Here is a 12,938-nt window from a genome sequence, read left to right as displayed (position 1 = left end):
TTAAGAAAATGGATGAAAATGATGATTTTCGCAATAAAAGGTGTAAGTGGGGTTAAAATGGCAAAAAAATAATAATAATAATAAATAAATTGTAAGATAGGAATATTTTGCACATTAAACTTAAAATGTAGGAACGTTTTATGCTTTTAATTCTTTACATTACTGCGTTCTCCTAATCTCCTTAGCATCTTTTCAGCCTTTTCAGTTTTTATTTTTCTAAAAAAAAAACTAATTTGTTTGTTTAAAATTTTATTGTGATCTTATTACCAAGCATTGGTCCCTAGACTTTAAAATAGCAAATTAATCTTCAAAATTTTATTATAATTGCATATTTAATTTCAAAAGACAAAAACTATTCATATATCAAAGGAGAGTGACAAGGACGAGCCGAACAGTATGGTTCCTTACTCTATCAGGGATTCTTAGGAGATTCCAGTAACATACTTATTTATTTTTATTTAAAATTAAATATTCACACTTAAAACATAAAAAAAAATAAAAATAAGAGTACTGGTTGAGAAAAGATGGGATGTTTAGTCAATCTTTTCAAGAATCGACTTATTTTAAAAGTGGAGGACTCACTCATAACTCAGCAATAGGTCAGTGACTGATTGTACAATTTTTCCTTTTTATATTAAAAAACAAAACAATATTCGAAATCATAATTGAGTCGTAGCAAAAATCCAATCACACACCTCCCCAAAAAAGGCAAGCAAAATGGATTCAAAACCGCGTAGACCCTGTCTCTCGTACACCGCCCCAACCCCACGCCTTTGCCCTCGAAACTTCCTCAATAGCTGCGTTCACACGTCTCTTTAGTCCTTCTTTATCATTATACACACACCTGAACTGAATTTTTCAAAAGTTCCATTTTCTGATTTTGACAATTGATATTCTTCTATACGTGTTCACACTTCCTTTCACACATTCCAGACAGTATATGTATATCAGGTTTCAATTCCATCCACAAAAATCCTGACTACTCTTCATTTTTGCACTTCCTTCGACAAATCATTTGCAGATGAATGAAAATAAGCAGAAGCAGCAGCAGCAGCTGAAGAAACGAAGAAGAAATGAGAATGCACCAGAGAGCAGTGTTGTTGATGAAGAAGTTGATGAAAAACAAGGTGGGGTGAAGACAAAACATATGAAAGAGATCTTGACTTCTTTGATTTTGCTTGAGGATCAAGAAAAGGACGATAGAGAAGAATTCGCCAAGGCACATCAAGAAGAAAGATTACAATTCGAGGAATATCACAACAAAAAGACAAGCGCGATGCGTGATTATTACTCTAAGTTGCAGGTAATAATTACTCGTCTCGTCTTAAAAGCTTAAATCATTACACATCCATCTATTTGCATTTATTTATTTAAATCTTGTCTTCAATAGCAGGATTATCACGAGGATGTGGATCGTGTTGATGATGCTAGAAAAAGAAAGGCGCGTTCCAATACGTTTGCTGCATCCAATGCCACTGCCATCGCCCTTGCCTCGGCAGATATAGAGGATTCCATTTCCGGCGGCGAAGATAAAGCTGCCGCGAGTGATAAAGCCACGGCAACGGGGCCTCAGAGGCGGCTGTGGGTTAAGAGCAGATCAAAAGATTGGTGGGATCAATACAATAGCCCGGATTTTCCGGATGAGGAATTCAGAAAGGCATTCAGAATGGGAAAAGACACTTTTGATTTGATATGCAATGAATTGAGTTCCGCTGTTTCCAAGGAAAATACTATGTTGAGAGATGCTGTCCCTGTAAGGCAACGCGTTGCCGTCTGTATATGGCGGTTGGCCACCGGGGAGCCGCTTAGGCTTGTTTCGAAGAAATTCGGTTTGGGAATTTCGACATGTCACAAGCTCGTTCTTGAGGTTTGTTCTGCGATTAGAACTGTTCTGATGCCGAAATATTTAAGGTGGCCGGACGATGAAACAGTGAATAGGATTAAGAATGAATTTGAATCCATTTCCGGGATAAGCAATGTGGTTGGATCAATGTACACAACTCATATACCAATCATTGCTCCTAAGATTAGCGTTGCAGCCTATTTCAACCGGAGGCACACCGAGAGGAATCAAAAGACCTCGTATTCGATTACAGTTCAAGGCGTGGTTGATCCAAAGGGAGTGTTTACTGATGTTTGCATTGGATATCCTGGTTCAATGCCTGATGATCAGGTTTTGGAAAAATCGACACTTTTTCAAAGAGCAAATGCAGGGTTCTATAAAGGAGTTTGGATTGTTGGAGGTTCTGGATACCCTTTAATGGATTGGGTATTAGTACCTTACACACAGCAGCACTTGACTTGGACACAGCACGCTTTCAATGAGAAAATCGGAGAAATTCAAGGGATCGCGAAAGAGGCGTTCGCGAGATTGAAAGGACGATGGGGTTGTTTACAGAAAAGAACTGAGGTGAAACTTCAAGACTTGCCTGTCGTCTTAGGGGCGTGCTGCGTTTTGCATAATATATGCGAAATGAGGAACGACGATTTAGATTCGTCGCAGAAATTCGAGCTCTTTGACGATGAAATGATTCCTGAAATCGGATTGCGATCAGCAAATGCCATGAAAGCAAGGGATTCCATTGCTCATAATCTTTTGCATCATAACCATGCTGGCACATCATTTCTCTCATAGAAAGTGAAAAATCTTTGCTTTCAAGAATTGCAATATCTCAATGAATATTACATTATTCCTTTTTGTTGTAGCCTTGTAGGCTAAAGAATCATACACAAATTATAGATACAGATTGGTAGTTTAGTTTTTCACAATTGACAAATCGTTAGGAGAATTATATTTATTTCAGTTGCACTGTTTTTCTTCCAAAGGTTCGTATTCTAAACTTTGCCTTCAAATGAAGTTTCTTCCTCTCTCCTGATTTTTGTTAGGTACGTAACATCTTCCCCTGATTTTTGTTATTTGTTTATCAATTTTTTTTTTGTTGCTTTTGCTCTAATCTGTTTATTGGTCCTACAGTTTCTTGACTATGAAAATGAGAGATAATTAGTTGTGGATTTGTATTGGTTGCGTGTGAATCTTGTTGACAATAAAGATGGCAATAACCAGTAGGGAGTCCCTTTCATGCCGTTGAGCTAATTGTTAAATGATTTCAATTTCTATACCTGGTAGGACACTCGTACAAGAATTTTTATATGGTTCTTATGTTGCGTGGTTAAATGATGAAGTTTCCATACTGGTTGTTTGGTTTGGATTAAAATTTGATTTTAATTAAAGTTAAAGTCAAACAATCAATATTAAGTCCCTGTTTGTTTCCCATTATTTGACCATTAAAATGAAAAATATGATTATTATTCATCACATCAAGTCACAATATTTGACTTTCTATCTCTTGTGTGGAGCCCGTAACGACTATATTTTTTGTTCTCATTTTTACATTAATATGTACCAAATGGGGCCTAACTTTATTTTTTATGGGTCCCACAATTTTTCAACCACGTACGTTAAAAACTTCTATTACAATCTACTAAAATAAATGTATGGTTTTGTTGCAATACTAAAATATGACACGAGAACATATACGAATGAATTCAAGTGACACAGAAAATTTATTCATGGAAATGGTTTCGATAAAACAAATCAAACGAATGAGAGTAGATCGTAGCAGTTGTTAAAACAATCAATATTAATTACATCTTTCGTGGGTTTAACAACTTCTTAATCACATATTTCAAAACTTCGATAACAATTTACTAAAAAATTTAATTTTAATCCTCATTAAACATACTGTGAATTACTACAATAATTGAATTGCTTTGGTTTACAGGTTCTTGTTTTCACATATTTACTATTTTCATATGGTTGATTTCTTGGATACTTGTCCGAATACTAGGATTCCCATTGTAATGGCTCAAATGTCAAACGTCAAAAGTCAAAACATTGGTTCGCATTCAGATCTGTCCGTAATTTAATATGAAAATATAGAATCAGTAGGAAGAGAACATTGCCAATCGGTGACTTCCACGCCTTAATTTTCTCAATTAAAAGTCAAACAAGAACTTTTGACCTTCTCCTGTTGTTATCCGTGAATCAATTTGTTTGCTCTTCCGTGTTAAATTTTAACCATAATTTTCATCAAAGATCAGCATTTCGTCATGTGAACAGGGTTTCGCATGACAAACTTGTCCACAAAAAAATTGATGTGGCCATTCGAGCAATCCCAGATTGGTTGGTGGGACGATCCAAGCTCGGCCCATTGGTTACCGAACCAAATCAAAATAAAACTTAATGGTTCAGTTCCGATTTCGCTCCATATCTTAAAAAAATAAATAATAATAAAAAATTCATTTGGTTCCATCATTAAAAAAATTATTGATTCATAGCTCGGTTAAATTCTTTTGGAATGAGAGCCAAATGGAACAATATCCACACCTACTCAGAATCTAGCTTGACTCAATATTGGATTCGTTTAAATGTGGGACATATTTATTAGAAATACACTGAAATTTTTTTTTAAAAAAGTGTGCAATCAAACATATTTATTTATTTAAATATTATTTTCAATGATTTCAGCATGATGTCAAAGTATGCGAAGGCGTGAGTTCAAGTGTCAACACCACATATTTATGAAAATTCTATACGTCAAATCTTTTAGATGGAAAATAAACTAATTTATCAATAATATATCATATTAAAGGGAAATCAATTTTTGGATGATTTTAACCCTTCTACAATTCAATTATTTCAATAGTACCTCACTTTTCATTTTTTGATATTTAATAAATACTATAAAATTATTGTCATTTATAAAATTCATTTTATTAATTCTCAATTAATTAACACTCATATTAATCTAGATTCAATGAATCTTCACTTAATAAATCTTGAATTACACGAATCTATAATTATTATAGATGAATCTTATTCATAATCATGTATCTAGAATTTTTAATGGGCATTTAAATTTATGTATTAACAGTTAATTTTTATATATCAAATGTAAGATAAAAAGATTTTTCATTTTTAGTATTTCATCAGTACGAAAAATTTGAATCATAAAAATTGAGTTTTGATAGTACAATTTTCTTTTTTTAAATTTCTATGCTAAATCTTATTATTTTTTATTTCGTACAAGACTCATCAAATCCTCCAACAAATTTATATTAAATATCACTTTTACAAAACTTATAAATTATTTTAAAATAACGTACAATACATATTCAACTTTGACTAGTATGCCAAAAAGTGTTAAAGATTAAATTTACATAAATAAATTACCAGAAAGAGAAATGAATGAAAAAGTCCATTATCTAAAGAAAATTTAAAAACAAGGAACACTTTTGTATTGAAATAATTTAAAAATATATATAGGCAAATTAACTCGCAGTGTTCATTGAAATGTTCATAATATACCTTAGAGGGAGGAAAATGAACGAAAAAGATTTTAATATGATGAAGTATGCTACTTGTACATGGAGATTGTACATGTAGCATTACAGTGAGACAGATGATATTAATTCGTTGGATGAGAGACAAAAAATAATTTTGTTCCAGTCAAATTTTCTCTGTCATCGATCTCCCTGTACGATCTAACTGTACAAAGAGATTAATCCTCAAATGACATACATTTAGTACTTTTACATTTTTAGTAGATTTTGTAATGAATTGAAGCAGATCAAGAAAACAGATTTATGTATTTATTTGAAACCCGATTTAATTTCTTTATTACATATAAAACGCATGGTCTAGTTTTAATGAATATTTATGAGATTGTAAAAATAAAAAAATAAAAACAAAATATATTCTTATGTTATCGGGGAAAAAAAAAACATATATATATATAATCTAAACAACGTTACTTGCAAGGGCATGTACATATATATATATATATATATATGTACTACACAATTTGTCACACGCCAAATAAAGCTCAAAACGATAAAACTAAACCAAAAATTAGAAATATTTTCTAACAGCTGGGCACGAAAAGGAAGACATTTACTGCTATGATTGCATTACACAATCCAATTTAATGAAAGAGATATCTAGCTCGCATAACACTTGTAGTTGTTACGTACTAAACTAAGCATTATCCACTCGGATGCCACATTTATATATATATATATATATATGTACTACACAATTTGTCACACGCCAAATAAAGCTCAAAACGATAAAACTAAACCAAAAATTAGAAATATTTTCTAACAGCTGGGCACGAAAAGGAAGACATTTACTGCTATGATTGCATTACACAATCCAATTTAATGAAAGAGATATCTAGCTCGCATAACACTTGTAGTTGTTACGTACTAAACTAAGCATTATCCACTCGGATGCCACATTAGCAACAGAAGGCCCCACCATGCACCCCACATGTCTTGCAACGAATATTTGTGCCTCAAGTGTCGAGGCAGGTCAAACCAGAAGAATGCCTTGATCGATGAAACTTCTCTTATCAGGGGCTTATGTAGAACCCAATCACTTGGCTAAAAATTAGTTGTAAGCCTCGGTCAACATGCACAAGAAATATTAGTCCAAATTTTGATAGGATAAACCTAGACTTTAGTACAATAAGCCCATACGTGCACACAACAAATTGCTTCACAAGTATTACAAAGCAAGAAACTCGATAAAACCTTTGAAATTGGACATAATAGTAACTTTCAACATATGACAAGGGAATTTCAACTCTCAAAAATGACCAAAATAGGGACCATTGCACAACTAAAATAAGGTCGGAAATCTAATATTCAAACTTACACTCTAAACAAAAGAGCATCGAATACTAGGAAAAAATATAGGTTGGCGCTCTCAAAAATTCAAATATTCTCCGACAAAAACGCATTTTTAGGCAAAGTAACGTCGGAATCTCTAGTTAAATCATTTTCTACAAATAAATTGGCTTCAAAGCATTCCCAAAATTTACTAAAAAGAGGGAAAACCCTGTCGAATCTGGGTAGAAAACTTGACCTTTGACTAAAAAAATATTATCCATTTTCTTTGGCCAATATCAATTTTTAGAAGTCAAAAGTTCGAAACTGTCTATGGGAATATTTTTAATAAAATTATGAGAAGAAAACAAGTGACGAACTTAAAAATCAAGAAATATGAGTAGAAATGGGTCTAATAGTGATGAGAACCCAAGGAGGAATAGGAATGAAAGTCTCATTTTTTTCGGACGAAAATAATTGGAAACGAAGGAACCGGAAGATATCAAAAAGATGGCTAGGCAAACTTGAAATATAGTCGATAGGGCTACCAATGTGTAGCATTTCACTGAGGACCAGGGGCGGATCCAGAATTATATTTCAATGGGAGCGAGGCATAAAATGGGCTGAAATAATTTGTGAAAAAGACCAAAAAATTTTGAAAATTTAAATTTAACAAGATCCAATTAAAGGTTTTTGAAAATTTAATGGGGGCGGCCGACCCCACTTGTCCCTTAGTGGGTCGGCCCTTGCTGAGGACATTATTGCCTTATGACAGTTCTTTATCGGACAAGGCCAGGCAGTTGCACTTCTCTATCGACCTGTCTATGCATGAGAAGCCAACCATCCCATCAAAAGTAAGAGTAGAGACCTACAAGATTCACCATGTCTCTAATAGGCTGGGAGGCACTGAGGTCAATTTAAAGGGGGGCTAATGGAAGAATTTGTTAGAGAAAACCATCTAATCCTTCGAGTACGAGGACCAAGCTTCTCTCTGTGCTCATGTAGAAGGAATGTGAATAGTTAACTCCGACCACAGGAAATGGATGACAATAACAAGTATTTCTGTCTCTCCGTGGAATTATAATCATGGAGAAGTCTCGAAACTCGAAAGTTCCCAAAGCAAAAATGCGAAAATTTAGTGTGATAGGTGATTCCATCAAACATGTCCCAAAAATAGCACCCACATTAATTTCCTAGGGGTGAGCCCGACATACAAATATCGAGGTTTCCACATTACTCTTTTAGGGAAGTGAAAAAATGGTACAATAAGCTTACACTACATAACATTGAGGGCAGTTGATTTAAAAACCAATTCATCCATATGTTCATCGCGGGTATTCCTAGCTTGGCTCTGGCGGGAAGCATCCTAGACATAGTCAAGGCCCCAAGAATATCTGCAGAGCTATCTCGGCCGTTTCACCCAAGAAATGATTGAAGTGGAAAGTCTTCCGTTTGATAGAATTTTCTAGGCTATGAGGTTTGGTTTAGATATGATAACTCCTTTCTAAAGAAACGTCAGCTACCAACCGCCTAAGACATATGATGAATTATTAGATCTGGTCAAAGATGAGATTCATTATAAAGAAATGATAAGGTTGATGGACACAAAGTAGAGGCACAACTATGCCTATAAAGGGAAGGGTTTGATGCCAAGTTAGAAGGCACCAAGGCCTCCTCGTCCATGACATTGTTATCACACGATCTAGGTAAATGCTTGAACCCCAAAGAATCATTAGGAGGATTGCACCATTATTCGAGTGATATGAGAACCTCATCCCTGGCTAAGTACCAAAGGTACTACCACTCATATGACCATGACATATTTGAGTCTATGAGTCTGAAAAAGACGATAGATATTGTCATCATGGATAGGGATCGATCGATGAAAGTGAGGCAGACGGGCAGAGGGACATATAGCCCCACTCTCAGCGAGGATGCCCCTCAAAGTCTTGAAATCAATAGCCAATTGTAAATTCGATCCCTCCAATAGACCAACAGTGATAGGCCAAGCGACTAAGAAACTTAAGGGCCCATCTGAGATATTCAAATCATCTTATGGATAAACCATGAATGCCCAACGGAACTATGCTAGAGAGGCCAAGGAGTCTCAATGACAAGTTACATAGTGTAAAGAAAAAATCTCAGGAAGAGGAAAATGTTTGAGGACGTACATATGCTACACGGACAAAGATGAGAAAAGTGTTCACTACTCCATTATGATATGTTGGTGATCAGGATCAAGATAGCGAGGAGCAAAATGAGTTTTTCAATAATCGAAGTTCGGCCAATATTGTCTTTGGGTCCGCCTTCAATCAAATAGAAGTAGACCATATGTTTGGTTTTGTTTCGATCCTATTGTATGGGTTCACTCGAGAAAACATCGTGCCAAAAGAAAATACCCTATTAACAAGGACCATGCCTAAAGATGTCCATGTATTTTCTTGTCACCTCCATATACCACCTCATCATAAAGTTTTATATTGAGGCTGAGGTGGCGATAGTGAAAGGAGATCAGAGAAGGTGTGGGAGATGCTACTCAAGTGCTATTCGCAAGCCACTCCTATACTGGGCAAGCTACATCAACACTATAATGGGAGAAGTAAGATAATGTGATGGATGAATAACCTATGCACGATATGAATATGGCAAATGAAGATGAAAATGTTGTGAATGACCTTGACCGGCGAGCCATCAGGTCAGGATTATAGGTTTTTACGATTGACAAACTTTGATGTATTCCTATATGTTGAGATGGCACCAAAGTACTCCAAGTGCCTAGTCGAGATGGCACCAAAGTCAGGATGACGTTAACCCGTGAGCATTGTGCCATGCTTTGAAAACTAATACCAAAATTTGCCCCTCGGGACACAACCCAACTAACAAAGGACGGAGTTCTTCAAGGGGGGCAATTCATAGGTCGCGGGTTCGATTCATAGGGCTCTTGGAGGGCAGGCTTTCTCGTGGAAGGCAGGATATTTCCTGAAAGGCATGAGTTCTTCTGGAAGGCAAGGTGCATACATGGGTTTGACTTGCTTGACATTTTGACAGTTCAGTTAGGAAGGCTTTTGGATCCTGACCAGTTTGGAGCACAACCCGTAGTTTACCTGGTATGCGTGAAGAGGGGCTGGATCGTAGGTCCCAGGATTAGTCGCTATAAAGCGGACACCTGGGTAAAAAAAAAAAAAAAAAATCTGATACCAAAATTTTCCCCCACTACTAGAAGCGGAAATGCCTCAACATGAAATGTATGTAGCCTTAAAAATGTGGTTGACAAGCTATACCAAATGGCTTCATTGGGGAAATAAACTTGTTCGGATAAAACTCGCAAACATATGAGATCGTTGACAAATAATAGAAATCAGTGAATTTCGTGTTTATCGATTCCATGAGAAATAAAGTCTAATATCTAGTTCAATAGTTTTTATCAAATTTTAAGTAATATAACATAAAAAGAGATGGTTTGTATGTATTCTATACTAATCCTAAAATAAGAAAGCAAATATACTATTTATCTAATATGTGAATATTTGTATTGAAATCATAAATTCCCTATTGTCATTTAATTCAATTCTTAATTCGTAATATAGTAAATTCATACATTCAAAACAATCGATAATCCGCTTTTATTCAATATTCTTTTCCAATATATATTAAACACGTGTCTAATATGACTCAATCCTATTCCAAGCTCGATTTCATATGAAAACTATGCATTAATTCCCATGATTTATCACACATGATTGCACATGTCATAAATATTATTTCTAATACATATTACCCTTGTGTTATTTTTCCGTGTTCTAGACTTATTGTTAGTATTTCTATACTACAACAAATAACTTACTATCTAATTGGTGATCAAACAATAAAATAGTTCAATGAGAATGCAAAATCAATCAAGAAAAATTAAGAAATAATAAATTATTTTGTCTTGAACTAAATTAAACAAACAATATGGTTCATCATTTTTCTAATACAATGAAAAACTTAGCATAACATTCTTATAATAAATTACACAAGAATAATTGGAAACATATCACACGAAAACAATTGGAGGAATCCATGTTCTTAACTCAAATCTTGAAACCAGACTATGAATCTTCAAAATCTTTGTGTGATTCACCTTGAATTGATGTATAGACTTATTATTTGCCTCCAAAATATGTAGAATATGATAAAATTTAGGTTGAATGGAGGTTCTTCATGTTCTGGCCAAGTTTGGTATTTAAATGATACCAAAAAGATTGCATTGAATTGTTACCAAAACAAAAATAAGGAAAATTAATTTTTTTCCATTTTTGTCTTGAAGCGCACACTTGGCTGGTTTGGTATTCCTCAAGCACCCCCATTTTTGGTTGGGATATGCGCCTCTCCTACAAGCAAGCGCACGCGTCTCGCCTAATTTTCAATGGCCGAACAACATTCAGTATTTTGTTATAACTTTCTCTTTTGATATTTGATTGAGGTGATTCAAAGTGTATTGGAAAAGCTGATTTAAAGAGCTAAAATTCTTTTGATATTTTGAATGTTTGCTATGCTAAAAGTTGGTTTCAAACTGAGACTAAAAATCTAAAGCATAACTTATTTACTTGAAGTTGATATGTGATTATACTTTGACTACATTTCATCCATTTGACTTATTTTCTCATCTAATTGACCCTTAGCATTCTTGAATCTTTATCATAAGGTTTGACTCAACTTTTGAATATTTATACTTTAGTCCCCGAACTATGTGTTTGCTTCATTTTAGTCAATTCTCTTGTAAACTCATTCCTTTATTTTCCAATTGTATCTAATTAAATCACTAACATTTTCAATCTTCATTGTGTTAATTGTCTCATTTGTGGATTGTTTGCAATTTAGTCCCTGAATTTCGGATTTCACCTCTTTTCACTATGTTTGCTTTCTTTTTTCAAATTCTTCATCAAACATCGAGTTTTACCAATAAAATGCAATACAACACAAGTTAAGTAGTATTAATTCAAATAATAGTAAAATATCATTAGTAAGTGCAGAAACTACACTTATCAATACTATCCAAGCTAGTAGTAAATCCTATCTTTGTTCGGAAGCCCAACATGGAGTGAAAATAGACATTGACTCTTAGGTTCTAGACAAGGTTTGCTTAAAGTATAGTTTTTGAAACACCCTAAAATTCTTATGGCATCTTTTCATAATTTTGAAAAGTTGGGGGACTAAAGTGAAATATACTTAATTCTTTCATTTTTTGGATTAAATAATTAGATTTTTGATAAAAACAAGTTTTAATACATCAATATTATACTTTTTTTGTAGCTTAATTGATTAGAAATCTTCGACTTGAGGAAAATTAATTTGGATAAGTTAGATCCAAGATATTTATGTTTAAAGAAGTTATTAATCATTAGTATTTAATTAAGTTAGTTATTGATTTTAAAGTTGTTGTGACCACATGTATAGATAACTTTGTGTGTGTGTGTGTGTGTGTGTGTGAGAGAGAGATTCTTTCATTTTTTGGATTAAATAATTAGATTTTTGATAAAAACAAGTTTTAATACATCAATATTATACTTTTTTTGTAGCTTAATTGATTAGAAATCTTCGACTTGAGGAAAATTAATTTGGATAAGTTAGATCCAAGATATTTATGTTTAAAGAAGTTATTAATCATTAGTATTTAATTAAGTTAGTTATTGATTTTAAAGTTGTTGTGACCACATATATAAATTTGTGTGTGTGTGTGTGTGTGTGTGTGTGTGAGAGAGAGAGAGAGAGAGAGAGAGAGAGAGAGAGAGAGAGAGAGAGAATTGTAATTCTAATTTTGATCATGGTTAATCGTAATCCTAATTTGATTAAATCTCCATTATTTTTCATTACTTCAATTCTAACACTAGTATACAAGTCAAATGGAACCAATTTCAAATTAACTTCCACATTTCCTATTTTGATATAAATTCAATTAGATGATTATGATTGGTTGACTATCTTAATTAAGAAAACCATTAATATGATATAATAGTAATAATTCTATTATTTGAAATCAATTCTTATCCAAATTCCTTGTATTACACGATTTTCCAATTCTAGTTGTATACAAACTCAATGGTGAATATCAATTATAAATATTGCAAGAATTTTCATTATTTCATCACAAAAAATATAGAGAGCCATGGTAGAGAAAGAGAAGGAGAGGAAAAGGTATCGAAAAATAATAGGAGAATTTTTACGCACAAGATTTTATCTTCTTTTCAATATTTTCAATAACGAAAGTAGTTTGTTCTGTATACCTT

The 12,938-nt window shown here is 33.6% G+C and overlaps 1 protein-coding gene across 2 annotated transcripts; it reads left to right on the top strand.

The window, feature by feature from the left end:
- Positions 1–735: 735 nt before the first annotated feature.
- Positions 736–2,870, top strand: LOC111398741 (protein ANTAGONIST OF LIKE HETEROCHROMATIN PROTEIN 1-like). 2 transcript variants are annotated; one of them, XM_023025806.1, is made up of 2 exons: positions 736–1,303; positions 1,391–2,870. In XM_023025806.1, exons 1-2 carry the CDS (start codon positions 1,022–1,024, stop codon positions 2,633–2,635), a joined length of 1,527 nt encoding a protein of 508 aa, XP_022881574.1. In that variant the 5' UTR covers positions 736–1,021; the 3' UTR covers positions 2,636–2,870. The 2 variants fall into 2 exon arrangements, with proteins under 2 accessions (XP_022881574.1, XP_022881575.1); XM_023025807.1 differs by having other exon boundaries at positions 739–1,303; positions 1,394–2,870.
- Positions 2,871–12,938: the final 10,068 nt, after the last annotated feature.

Source organism: Olea europaea, chromosome 8 (genome assembly GCF_002742605.1).
Source record: "Olea europaea var. sylvestris chromosome 8, O_europaea_v1, whole genome shotgun sequence".
Lineage (NCBI taxonomy): Eukaryota > Viridiplantae > Streptophyta > Magnoliopsida > Lamiales > Oleaceae > Olea > Olea europaea.
Note: the sequence above shows the minus strand (reverse complement) of the source record. Positions and strands in the feature narration are given on the sequence as shown.

Excerpts from the sequence above, each read along its gene's own strand:
- LOC111398741 (XM_023025806.1), top strand. The coding sequence starts at position 1,022 with ATGAATGAAAATAAGCAGAAGCAGCAGCAGCAGCTGAAGAAACGAAGA. Across the intron at positions 1,304-1,390 it reads ATTATTACTCTAAGTTGCAG|CAGGATTATCACGAGGATGT; the intron begins GTAATAATTACT and ends TGTCTTCAATAG.